Source organism: Mustela putorius, unplaced genomic scaffold, assembly GCF_011764305.1.
Source record: "Mustela putorius furo isolate JIRA1106 unplaced genomic scaffold, ASM1176430v1.1 tig00000174_pilon_pilon_pilon, whole genome shotgun sequence".
Classification (NCBI taxonomy): Eukaryota; Metazoa; Chordata; class Mammalia; order Carnivora; family Mustelidae; genus Mustela; species Mustela putorius.
Genome location: NW_025421304.1, coordinates 31,370,095 through 31,383,494, shown reverse-complemented (window position 1 = coordinate 31,383,494; position 13,400 = coordinate 31,370,095). Strand labels below are relative to the sequence as shown.

Sequence of the window (13,400 nt, the reverse complement as noted above, 5' to 3'; positions counted from 1 at the left end):
GTGTTGAGGATAAAATGTGATGAAGGACCTGACAGTTCCCAGGACAGAGCAGGTACTCCATAAATACTGTTTTCTCCCTAGGTCAGTCATAAGCAACTATCCATCTCTCAAGCTTATAAAAAGCTCACACCACACCTCAAGACACCTCCTTTTTTCTCTCCTTCTAGCTCTTGATATCCATGGTGATAAGTCAGAAAAGCAGCCTTCCCCACCCCTCTCCTCATTGTCCTCACCAAAGCTGTGTTCCCATTACTCTTAGGACCTGTTACTTCATCTGCACTTGGAAGACTGGATTTTATCTCCTCCCAGGACATAAGACCATTTTACCACCATTTTCCTGATATTGTCCACTGGTGAGAAACAATTTATTCAGTTAAGTGAGTGCTCAGTAAGAACCTGGGGTGGCTGAATTCCTGTCCCAGCCCCAACTACTTTCTAAATGACTTCATGAAGACAATATGTTCGGCAACACCAAAGATCTCTTTTTAATGACTTAGCTCTCAGGGCCCTTTGGTCACAGAAGATAAAGAAGTCAAAGAAATGGGTTTAATGTGTTCTGTGTCCCAGGAAGAAAGCAACCTGTGCTTTCTCTTCATTGTTAGCTGGAAAGCAGTGTCCAAGGTAACCAGAGCAGCAGTCCTTCTACACTGCTGGGCTGAGCAGGTCAAATAAAGAGAAGTCAGTTCACAGAAAGAAAGGAAACCACTTACTCCTGTGAGTGGAATTTATAACACCTACCTTTGGGAATATATCCTGAAGAAACCAGTCATGGATATAAGCAAAGACACAGCCAGAAAGATGTTCATTGAAGTGCTTGCTGTAATACTAACAGGTGTGGGTAAATTTGATGTGAGAGATTGAAAAAGTATTTAAACAAATAATGGGAATCCTAAACATTCTATTTATTGAGGGGGTTCTTGGGAGTGCGGTGTAGAAATAAAATGTCTTATATGGACCAAGGATGAAAATGCTGCATGAACTGATGAGTATGATTAACTCAAACCTCACAACAGAAAACAGAAGAGAATGAAAGAAAAATTCCCAAATGCTCTTCTCCCACACTGCTGGGGCCCATGAATCCCTGACAGCCACATAATGCAAAAGGGGTGGTGATGCACTGTATGTCTACCTCTTTGCCCTCTGATTAGAGCACTGGAGCCAAGGCTGCCAGTCTAAGAAGGGAACGTGAGACACCTTGAGCTGAGTTGACTTCAGCAAGGGCTCGTCTAACCCTCAGTCTATTGCTGGGCCATCTTGTCCTGCTGCTGTTCATGGTCTCCAACATTCAGAGGTGCTTCTGATTTACAGACGAGGAAACTTTTCATCAGACAGCAGAACCACACACTAGCCCTCTATCTCAGTAAAACCATGGATTTAACCCATTTTACAAATGGTCTGGTCGCCACATTTCAGGCACCAAGCCCCGTTCAGCCTATGGATTGTAATGAACAGGAAAGCCTTGTGTCTCAGGTACAGTTGCACTGGACAAGTAAATGCGCCCTTATATTGAGGTGCTAGAGACCCTGCTCCTTTTCAGTGCCCCCAAGAAGTGTACTTGGATGCTGAGGAGATTAAAAATTAAGAGCTTTGGCCTTCAAGAGAGAAATATCTCATGTCCACAGTTGGCATAGAAAAGATGAAGTCCTCCATCTTCAAATAGACCATGTGACCCTGGACACCAAGCAACTCTGTGATGACTATTCTAAATCGAAGACTAGGTCTGCCTTCCTGTTTACCAAGCTACCGTCCATGTCTGCCGAATCTTGCATCACCGTGGGGAAGAGAAGGGACTCCCAAACACAACTATGATTAAATTTACTATTAGCTGGATGGCAGGCTCAACGCTCATTAAAACTGTTCTATCTAGAGAAACACGTCACTTCCTGTACCTGACAGTTGAGGAATAAATCCATGCTGACAACTTTGTGGGGGGTTCCACTGAGGACTCTAGGAGTTCTTGTATAGAACAAGTCTTGGGTCCTTGAGAAGCTACAAAGGGAAACTATTCTCGCAAAGTATGCATGAACGCATTTAGAGCAGATCCTCTCTGTTCCAAGTTGAAGACCAAACTGCCTTCAGTAAAAGGCAAACCTCTCTGTATTTGCCTTGCTTTTTGAGAGGATAGGCATTCCATCTCCAATTATGTCCAGGACAAGAATTCATGACTAATAACATGAACTTCAATTAAAAAAATACATTAAAAAATAAAAGTTATGGCATGGTTGGGGATAGAACAAGGAACAAGAGAGGCATAAAACAGAAAAGACAATCTGGCCAAATAAGAAAGTGAGCATAAACAGCCTACTTCTCCTCTCTCTTTCCCCTCTTGCCCTGGCCATCTGGCCCGAGGAAAGGCAGAGGGAGAAAGTGAACAGCAGCGTATTCAGTAACGTCTGCACTTAGATCGACCAATCCAGTATGGAGAAACAGGAGTCGTGTTGCCATTTGCCACCCAAAGTGGAAATGGAAGTATTCTTATTTAGTCATCTGAAGCCATTGTTCAAGTTCATTGTTAAATGGAACGGCAAAATCCTTGATGATCAAAGTAAGCTGCCAATCACGATTATGAAAATGCTATTGCATATTATTCCCTTGCTATAAAAAAAAAATTCTATAGGAACTAAGAGAGCAGGAAAGATAGTGAAAGAAAGAATACACAAGAGAAAAGGAAAAAGAAGCTTTGGGATGATACGAAAGAGATAAAGAAGAATAAAAGAAAAAAATGTCTATCCAGGTGTCGTTGAAATTACATTCTCTGTCCCTGGCATCTCTGATAATTATTGGTTTAAGTGTTTCTTGAGTTTCTCTATTGAAATTAACTTCCTTAAACACTATTTGTTTGAACCTTGCCCTGGCATCAGGCATGGGTTAGACATATAGTCAAATGCACATAGTTGAAGGTAAAGCTGGTTTCCTTCTGACGGTGTGTTCCCATGCTCCCCAAAAGATTGTGCCTGCAGGACAAGCAGGATACTGAAACACTGTGTTTGCTGGAGTTTCTTCATTTGTACCTGCTCTCCCATTTTCTCTTTAAGCATGCTTGGACCATTTTTATTGTTGGGACACTCATGAATGAGGGAATCAGGACAGAAAAAGCAGTGGATAAGCAGTTTCCTCTTGCCTTTTTGAACTACTGGTATTTCTATGCTATGAGGCGAACTGAAGTTTTGAGGCAGGAAAGGCTTTTCTTTTCTCACTTTTTAAAGATGGCACAGTGGTAATCCAGTGATTAAAGCTCATTGTCTGAATGATAAAGCTTCTGGTCTACTGGGTCCCGCCATTGTCACAGCTCCTTCTGATTCAATTAGGGCCAGAACACTGGGGGATTTCTGCCCAGTTTCCGTGGACCTAAGACTTTTATTTTTATCACATACTAACTTGGTTTTAAACAAAGCTTTGAAGCTTCCCAGGGCTAATCTTTAATGAAAATGGAGAGGCAAATAAAAAAGGCTGAAATGAAGTCCAATGAAAGCAGCAAGAGCACTAATTCAGGGAGGGTGGAAGGAGATAAAAATGAAATGGACTTTAGAAGAGGCAGGGATAGATTCAGGAAAAAGAAATACTCAAAATTTAACAGTGATGAGATTAGTTAAAAGAGTTTGGCTTGCCACTTTATTAATTTTCTCCCCTGCCTGAAGTATTTTAAAAAGGAAAAGATTAAAGATACCAACAAGAAATCATTAAATTATATGGTTAGCAGGGATTGAGCAATGCTACTAAAGCTGAGACTATAAAAGCCATTATATAAGCCCTTCTTGTTCCTCATTCTTCATATTTTCTGGAAATACCTTCTCATTGAAAAAAAAAATCCACACTGATCCCAATCCAAAAGAGATTGTTTTTAGAAACCATGAGATCTGACCAATCTGATTAGGTTTATGAAACAAAATACAGTCCTATAGGTTAGTTTTGAGAGACTAGTGAAAAATTATATATTTTGTCTTAAAAATCTAGGAGTTTAGCCACTAATAAATTATAACCAGGTTGAGATTAACCATGGATGGACAACATTGTGTTCCACATAGCTCAATTCAAGTTCTTGAAATGAACAAAGGAGCATCATACATTGGGACCAAGTTATAAAAATCTGACCTTATTTGAGTTGGTTAAAAACTTACCACAAAAGTCTCAGATTTTTCATGATAAGTGAGCTTTGAGTTCCCCCAAATTACAGCATATGGGTGATTTTTCTTACAAACCTAAACTTTTCTCTGTCTTCTTCTTCCTGGGTAGCAAATATCTTCCACTGGAAGTGGGCAATGATGTTACTGCGGTTGTGAATAGTTATAATTCGCTGGCTGGACAGAGATATGTAGGTTTTCTCAAGGATCAAGGAATTCCTGTCCAGCCTTATATTCATGTCTATGGCAGCTCCATACAGAGATAAAAAGACTTTTTCACCTAGAAATTAACAAAGTACAAAGACACTTTGAGATTTATTCTAGAATGACTACTAGGTCACTTTTTCCCCAAGGTGAAGTTACAGGACAAGCATTAGACATTTCATTCTCCGCTCCCCCTACCCTGCAATCAATCCAGAGATCAGACATGATCAGAAAACTTAAGTATTATGTTTGGTGAAGTTATGGAGAGTCAAACTATATAAATTGTAAAAACCATATAAATTGTTATAGTGGGTGTTACATTTTCTTCTTTGTAATTTTTTAGAAGATTTTATTTCTATATTCAAGAGAGAGAGAGAGAGAGCGTGCACAGAAGGAGCAGGGGGAAAGGGACAGGCAGACTCTGCACTGTGTGTAGAGCCCAGCACTGGGCTCCATCTCATGACCTGAGTGAAAACCAAGAGCCAGATACTTAACCAACTGAAACACCCATGTGTAAAGGGTATTTTACCCCTTTTTGGTAATATTTTTAAATCCTATAGCCTGACCACAAGGGTACCTGTGTTCTAGAATATAACCATTTGTCTCTTCTTTATCCCAAGCATGAGCTGGCATTCTGACTCTTAAAGTAACTGTACCTGTACCAAGTATATCTAGGAAGAGCTGCTCAGCATGCAAGGATCGAAATCCTATCCAAAGGGGATCAGAAAGAAAGAATTGGGGCGCCTGGGTGGTTCAGTGTGTTACGCTTCTGCCTTTGGCTCGGGTCATGATTCTAGGGTCCTGGGATAGAGCCCCACATCTGGCTTCCTGCTCAGTGGGAAGACTGCTTCTCCCTCTCCCACTCCCCCTGTTTGTGTTCCCTCTCTTACTGTGTCTCTCTCTGTCAAATAAATAAAATCTAAAAAAAAGAATAACTTTATTAGTTAAAAAACAAAACACAAAAAAACATACAACTATTTAAAAGGAATCACTTCCTTCAACAGTAATTAAAACAAAAACGAAACATCTACATACTATATCTAGGTAGTAGTTACACAGAAAAAAAACAAAATATTAAGACCAAGGCTATGTGTAAATTTTAAAAATCTTAATGTTAAGAACACCTTTATTCAGCATAGTAATTTAAGTTCCCAATTTCATTCAAGATGCACTAATTCCCTTGATTCCAGGTAAAACATGAGGCCCCTTGGGCTTCCGAGAAGATACAAACATACAAACTATGTTCTACATGATCTCTGCGATGTCATGAGGGTGCCTCACTCTGACATAAGAGTAGAAAAAGGAAATACTTAAACACCAGGAAGGTCCTGTGCTGCTCTAAGTTTAATCAGCACCCAAAAAGCATAAGCACTTGTACCTTATTTTTTAGCAAACATTTCTGCTCCATTCACCATTGTATTAACCAAGCAGGTACTTAGTAAATTAATAATGTTTTATACAGTGCAAACATCCTTTATGCTCTATCACTTTAAACACAGAAAAGCTTTGAACACAGAAGAAAATATCCAGGCATTTGACTCTAAAATTTTAAATTTTTATTTAAAAATATATTTTTTTAACTTCACATTCAAATACCATAAAAGCATGCATGCACTGTGAAAATAAAATGTCTTCTCCCCCTCACTCAATCTTAGGCCAGACTTTCAAAGGTAAGAGCTGTTAATATTTTCATGTACTCCCTGGCCAAATCAAGGTATGTACTCTTGACAACGTTTAAACTTTCTGATGAGCTAAGCTTAATAATATATAGTGAGAAATCATTGTTTTGCTTAATTTGCATGGTCTTAATTATGGATGATATTGATTTTCTCATAGATTAAAGAACTTTAAAACACCTTTTTCTGTGAGATGCCTTTTATAGCCTTGTTCATTTTCCCTTTGAGAAGTTTACCTTTTGCATATCGATTTGTGAGAATTTTTGATATGAAAAAATTAGCTCTTTGTTATTCATGTTGCAATTTTTTCCTCCATTAGATATTTGAATTTCTGTATGACTTTTTTTTTTCAAGTTAAGTCTCTTTTCTCTTAGTCTTTATGTAGTCTAATTCTTTTCTTTATGGCTTTTAAAAATAAGTTTATGTTTTAAAATTTTTAAATTACATTTTGAAACTCAACTTCCACCTTCCCTTTAAAAGCAGCACCTTTTCTTAAAGAAACTAAGGAGACCATAAATAGGTCTGGCTTGATGTACTTTTTAAAATGAGACATAGCTAATTTTCTTTTTCTAGCAAAAATAAGGTAGGTTAAGTTAATGGGATTTTCTGCTAAAATAACTTAAAAATCTGGACAAAATATGAACAAACATCTTCTTAAAGTCACTTCAGAACCATTGTCACATTAAAGAACTACCAGGCCAAAATTAAATGAAAAAGGGACCAAAGAGATCATTGAGCACAGAAGAAAGTTTTGACCCACAGATATGGTACTCTTGGCAATGTTGAGCTATTCCTGTGCAAGCAGGAAGGATGGAAATCAAAACCCTAAGTCTAAAGAAAGGGAGACTTAAAGCAAACAGAAACACTTTATCCACAATAACTTATCCTCAAAGGACTGTACCCTCAAGATGAGTTTGAATTAGAAGCAGACTAGCCCTAATTCAGAGTCAAATACTATGCTGGAATGTCTGTGATTGAAGAGAATTTCAGTCCTTGGATTTGGTGATCATGGACTGGTTTCACTCTCAGAAACCTAGCAGAAGTAACACACTTCATGTTGGAGGAAAGAAATTTCAAATTTTTAACATTTTTTAAAATACACATTCAAACATAACGAGGCATGCAAAGAAACAAAGCTCCATTTGGTTGAACTGGCAAATGTAAGAAAGACAAAATGATATTAACAAATTATTATACACTAGAATCATCACATACAACTGTGTTAGATACCATTACAGATGGTAATCTAACTGTGTCTAAAGAAACAAAGTAAGACCTTGGAGCTATAACCAAGGAGTGGGAAATCAAACAAAGATCTAGAAAACTTGAACAAGAGCCATACTAGGCTCTTATAGAAATAAAATAAAATCACCTAAATTTTTAAATCTCTAAGAATAAGATTAATAAAATAATTTTAATAATTTTATGGAAAAAAAATAGTCAACTGGACCATGGTTCAGAAAATACAAAAGGCAATATGAAGAAATAAAAATACATGAAAAATGAACAATGAATGAATAAAATAGTAGGCAAATGGAGCGAGAAGGTATAAGTGTTTAATTGGAAACTCAGAAGGAGAGGAAAGATATAATGAAGCAAAGATAATATTTCAAGGGATGAGGGTTAAGAGTTTTCTATGGTTGATTGAAGGCATCAGTTTACAATTCAAAAAGCCCAAAGGAATGTCAAGTGGAGAAACTTAAATACATGAATATATTGTAGTGAAACTAAAGAAAATCAAAGACAAAGGGAAAGTCCTAAAAGCAGTTAGAGGAAAAGGCATATTATCTTCAAAGGACCCATGGTTAGAATTACAGCTAACTTTTCAAATCAAACAATGGAAACTGAAAGAAAAATGGAATGGCTTCTTCAATGTGATGAAGGGGAAAACAATGCCAACCAAAATTTATAGTTTTTCAGACTTTGTTTGTCTACAAACATTTTCGTTTTATCTTCATTTTTAGGAATATTTTAAATAGGTTAAAGAATTGTAAATTAGCACTGTTTCTTTGCAGCACTTGAATAATATCACTGTCTTTTGGTTTCCATAATTTCAGCTGAAAACTTTGCAGTCAACATTATTAGTGTGCCATTTAAGGAATGTGTCTTTTTTTCTGCTGACTCCTTTTGTGACATTCTTTTTGCTTTAGTTTCCAGCAGTATTTGAACTAACAAGGGTTTGCTGAGCTTTATGAACTGTGAATTATTGTCATTATCCTTTGGGAACTGGTAGAATTAAAACATAGTATAAAGTCTCAGTAATTAAGAAAGACTGATGGAATAAAAAGTCAAAACAGGCCCAAATACATGCTAGAATTTATTATAGTATAAAGGCAGCAACTCAAATCATTGGTATAAGAATAAACTTAAAAAAAAAAAAGCACTATTTGGACAATCTAATAGCCATATGGAAAAACAAACCTCACATCTAGCAACAGAATAAATGCCAAATTAATAAAATATTTAAGTGTTTAATATGAAACCATAAAAGTAGAACGACACACAGAAAAACTCTTTTGTAACTTTTAGAGGAGAAAGTTTTCTAACCATGTCTCAAAATCCAGATTACTCTAAAAAATATTAAGAAATGTTATTACATAAAAAGGAAAAAAGAAATTTGGGGGGCTGGGTGTCTCAGCTGGTTAAGTGTCTGACTCATGAACTCAGCTCAGGTCTTGGTCTCAGGGTTGTGAGTTCAGGTCCTGCATTGGGCTCCACACTGGGCGTGGAACCTACTTAAAAAAAAAGAAGAAGAAGAAGTAAAGAAAAAAGAAATTTTGAATGCTATAGAAACTTAAGTAAAAACAAAAGAAAAAGTGGCCAAAATGTTTACAACTCATATCTAAAATAAATTAAATCGCCAGACGAGGATGCGGAGAAAGGGGAACCCTCCTACACTGTTGGTGGGAATGCAAGCTGGTGCAGCCACTCTGGAAAACAGCATGGAGGTTCCTCAAAATGTTGAAAATAGAACTGCCCTATGACCCAGCAATTGCACTATTGGGTATTTACCCTAAAGATACAAATGTAGTGATCCAAAGGGACACATGCACCCGAATGTTTATAGCAGCAATGTCCACAATAGCCAAACTATGGAAAGAACCTAGATGTCCATCAACAGATGAATGGATCAAGAAGATGTGGTATATATACACAATGGAATACTATGCAGCCATCAAAAGAAATGAAATCTTGCCATTTGCAACAACATGGATGGAACTAGAGCGTATCATGCTTAGCGAAATAAGTCAAGCAGAGAAAGACAACTATCATATGATCTCCCTGATATGAGGAAGTGGTGATGCAACATGGAGGCTTAAGTGGGTAGAAGAATAAATGAAACAAGATGGGATTGGGAGGGAGACAAACCATAAGTGACTCTTAATCTCACAAAACAAACTGAGGGTTGCCGGGGGGAGGGGGTTTGGGAGAAGGGGGTGGGATTATGGACATTGGGGAGGGTATGTGATTTGGTGAGTGCTGTGAAGTGTGTAAACCTGGTGATTCACAGACCTGTACCCCTGGGGATAAAAATATATGTTTATAAAAATAAAAAATTAAAAAAAAAAAAAATTAAATCGCCAGATATGTAAATAAGTCTTAGAAATCAATATGACAATCCAGTACAAGAATGGAAGAGAGTTGTAAGAAAAGAAATATACAGGTCCCCTATATGTGTTAAAAGATGCTCAACTTCTCTCATAATAAAAGCAACACAACTAAAGATGTATCTATATACCATTTCCCCCAAACACAATGGGTACAATAAAAGTTTGAGAACATAATCTGTTGCCATGGAAATGCAAAGTGGTACATTCTTCCTCCCTCATGGAATGAGTTGGGTGACATGGATTAAATATCTATCAAGCTTGCAAAATAATTTATCCTCTGGCCCTCTTCTAGGAATTTATCCTGTCGACGAGTGAGAACAAGATCAAGAGTATTCATTAAAACACTGACCTTAATAACAACAGAGAAGAAACAGCCATAGTACCCACCAAGAGAAGACTGGCTAAATTATCTGTGCTACACCTAAAAGGGGAATGCCATGCAGGTGTACAAGTACAGGATTTATGATTAAGTGGAAAAAGTAAGGTTTAGAATAATTCACATAGTATGCTATTTTTAGGTAAGGAGGGACAATAAGAATCTGCATTCATGTTTGCATCTATGTGCACAGAACACCAGAATAAAGTTAAGAGCTGGGTGGGTGAATGAGGCAAAGTAGAAATGACACCTTTCAATATATATTTTTAAGATATTGCTTTAATTTTTGAATACAGGAGTACATTACTTATCCAAAACTTTAACATAAGAAAAGATTACAGGGTCTTCAGGAAACATGGGAAAGCTGCAGATAACACTACTAATGAGAGAAATATAAAATAAAATACTATTCCATAACCATCAGATTAACAAATATCAAATAGTTTGCCAGTGCTGTTTTGGAACTATGTCATAAGGATGTGGGAAAACAATTTCCATATAATGCTGATGAAAATACAAATTAGTACAACCACATGACTGACCAATTTATATTCCAGGAAAGCTCAATATACACCTGATCTGTAACTTTGCAATTTCCCTTCTTAAAGAAAATCTCCTACAGCTGCATAAGACATATACAGAGTTATTCATTGTGGTACTGTTTGTAATAGCAGAAAACTAGGAAGAACATCCTAATATCCAATAGAAGAACAGATTATAGCATGTCCACATGTTGGAGTGTGTTGCATCAGTTAAAATGAATCAGAGCTATATGGATCTATGCGTTTAGATCTTCAAAATGTAGTGTTGAATGAAAAAGTCAAGTTGGGAAATGGTATATACTGTATGATATCATTTATGTGAAGGTTAAAACTACTCGAACAGAATGCCTGGATGGCTTAGTTGGTTAAGTGGCTGACTCTTGATTTCAGCGTAGGTCATGATTTCAGGGTCACGAGATCGAGCCTCGTGTAAGGCTCCTCACTCAGCGTGGAGACTGCTTGTCCCTCTCCCTCCCCTCTGCTCCTCTCTCTGGGCCCTCTCTTGTGCTCTCTTTCTCAAATAAATAAATAAATAAATACTCTTTTTTAAAAAACTACTCGAGGCAATAATATATATGATTTATAGATAGATAAATATGTAAAAATACCATAAAAATGAACCAAATACAGCTCCTCTAAGAAGCCATAGGAATCAGATCAGGACAGAGTAAATGAGATAACTTCAAATCTGTACTCAGTTTAGTTATCCATAAAATAAACCATCTGAAAGAAATGTGTATAGCAAAATGTTGAGATGCGTTATACATAATCATTATTGATTATATTACTTCTGTGCTTCTGTTGTGATTTGAAATATTTCATTGTTTAAATATCTAATCAAGGAAAAAGATCCAAGGGCTTATTTAGTTCATACAAATCTCAGGGTCAGAGGGACTAATGTCATCAATTTGAGTTGCTCACTGCAAAACTCTTGCTTCTAGAAATATAGCAAAAACCACTACACTCTTTTTGAAAACCGTCTAATATTGATTTTTTTTAATCCATCTTCCAAAAATCATCAGATCCACAAAGTAAAGGAAGCAATAACTTTTGTCTCCACAACTTTAGGAATATGACTTGATTTTTCCACCCACTCTCATGAAGACAACCTTAGAAAGGGCTCCCAAACCCTAGCTACTTAGAAAACTGGTTGGATGAAGGGATGTTATGCCTGCCAGAGTGGACACGGTTGCTGTTCCTCAGCATTGGTATTTTTGTCTCGCTGGAGTGCCTGTTTCCATTCGGCTTCCGATTTGGTTTCTAGCGTTGAATGTTGTGATCACTGCAGATGAGGTTAGCCACTGTCATTTATTATGTCCTAGTAAAAATGTTTTCTGGAAGTCTCATTAGCTCTTGCTAGTTTTGCTACTATCAATCAAGCAAAACAAAAGAAAAAAATGAACAAAACTAAGTTTACCAAAAAAATACGAAGCTAGCTATATACACAATATATTTCATACTGTGGTTTCAGTACTTTCAGACAACAGAGGGCAATAAATAAAATATATGAGTGGAGCCATAGATTCTCTAGGAACTAGCAAGTTGGTGGAAAGAGTGTTTTTCATTTCCTGGTCACAGCAGGGTCAAATTCACCCATGCAAGTGAATTGCTGAATCAAACTTTTTTAGAAGTGCTCTTTCTTTGAAAGGTACAGGAAACAACTTCCAAGATTTGCTTGACTGAGCTCACGCAGCAAATCAGTGGCAATGTCAAAGTCAGTATTCTCCATCTCCATAGAAGGCAGTGGAGGATTACAGAAAGTATGCTGGCCTCAGAGGATGCCAAAGACCTGGGTTCAAGTTCCAGCTTTACTTAGGTGGCTAGTTTTCAATGTCTCTGAACCTCAGTTAACTCATCTCTAAAATAAAGGGAGTTGCATAAATGCAGAGAATAATCTGGTGATTGCAGCAAAAGGGGTGGGGGGAGTGAAGTAGGTGAACGGTGTCAAGAGGTAAAAACTTCCAGTTATAAAGTCAGTCACAGGAATAAAAAGTACGGCATAGGGAATATAGTCAATTGTATTGCATGAATTTGGAATGGCGACAGATGGCAACTACACAAGTGTTTTGTGATGTGTACAAATGCCCAATCACAATGTTGTATACCTGAAACTAATATGACACTATGTGTCAACTATACATCAAAAGATTTTTTTTAATAAAATAAAATAATGGGGTTAAGAGATGTCCTCTAATGTCCTTTTAAATGTGAACACCTCATGACTCGAGTCTTCACTTGCTATGTAATTGACAGAAACCTCATTCCAACCTCCTAAACAATCTTGACCATCTGTGCATCCAAACTTGTGCTATTCCCTATCCTAAGGTATGGAAGAAGAAATGAAGAAAAGGAAATAGTCAAGGAATGTTTCCATTGCCTCTGAAGTCATGTTAAAACATTTACTCTTTTACCATAACTATGTTTTGCTAGGTTTTCTAATTATAACAGCACACACTAATAATTAATCATAATAATCCCACAGCTGAAACAAAGCTTATGCAGGGTGGGCTGCACCAGGATATTCAGATACATATTATTTAGCAACTGTGAGCTAACATATTGCACTCAATTACTTGCTATGTTCTATTTTGGTATTCCTTTCTTGGCCTTTAGGAGGAAAAAAAAGATCTTCTTTATGGTTTATTAGAGTACAATACATAAATGACTATAAAGCTGTCCTTTGAAGTACTAATATTATGATTACTTTTATCTTTAATAATAATACATCATGATATCTTTGGGGGAAAAGAGCCTATTTGCCAACTTCTGACTCCTGAATTGAAATATCTCCTCTTCAATAAGAGACATAATACTTAAAAAATGCTGAGTAAGTGCATCAGCTCCATTTCCTGATTGTTCCAGTGGTTAAT

The 13,400-nt window shown here is 36.9% G+C and overlaps 1 protein-coding gene across 5 annotated transcripts in view; it reads right to left on the bottom strand.

Moving 5' to 3' along the window:
- HYDIN (HYDIN axonemal central pair apparatus protein) overlaps positions 1-13,400 on the bottom strand; it is a 386,960-nt gene that overhangs the window by 242,729 nt on the left and 130,831 nt on the right. For all 5 annotated transcript variants that reach the window (XM_045076288.1, XM_045076287.1, XM_045076290.1 and 2 more), the window contains one exon: positions 4,200-4,401. In XM_045076288.1, the coding sequence (XP_044932223.1) occupies positions 4,200-4,401 (202 nt within the window). The remainder of the gene's footprint in view (positions 1-4,199; positions 4,402-13,400) is intronic.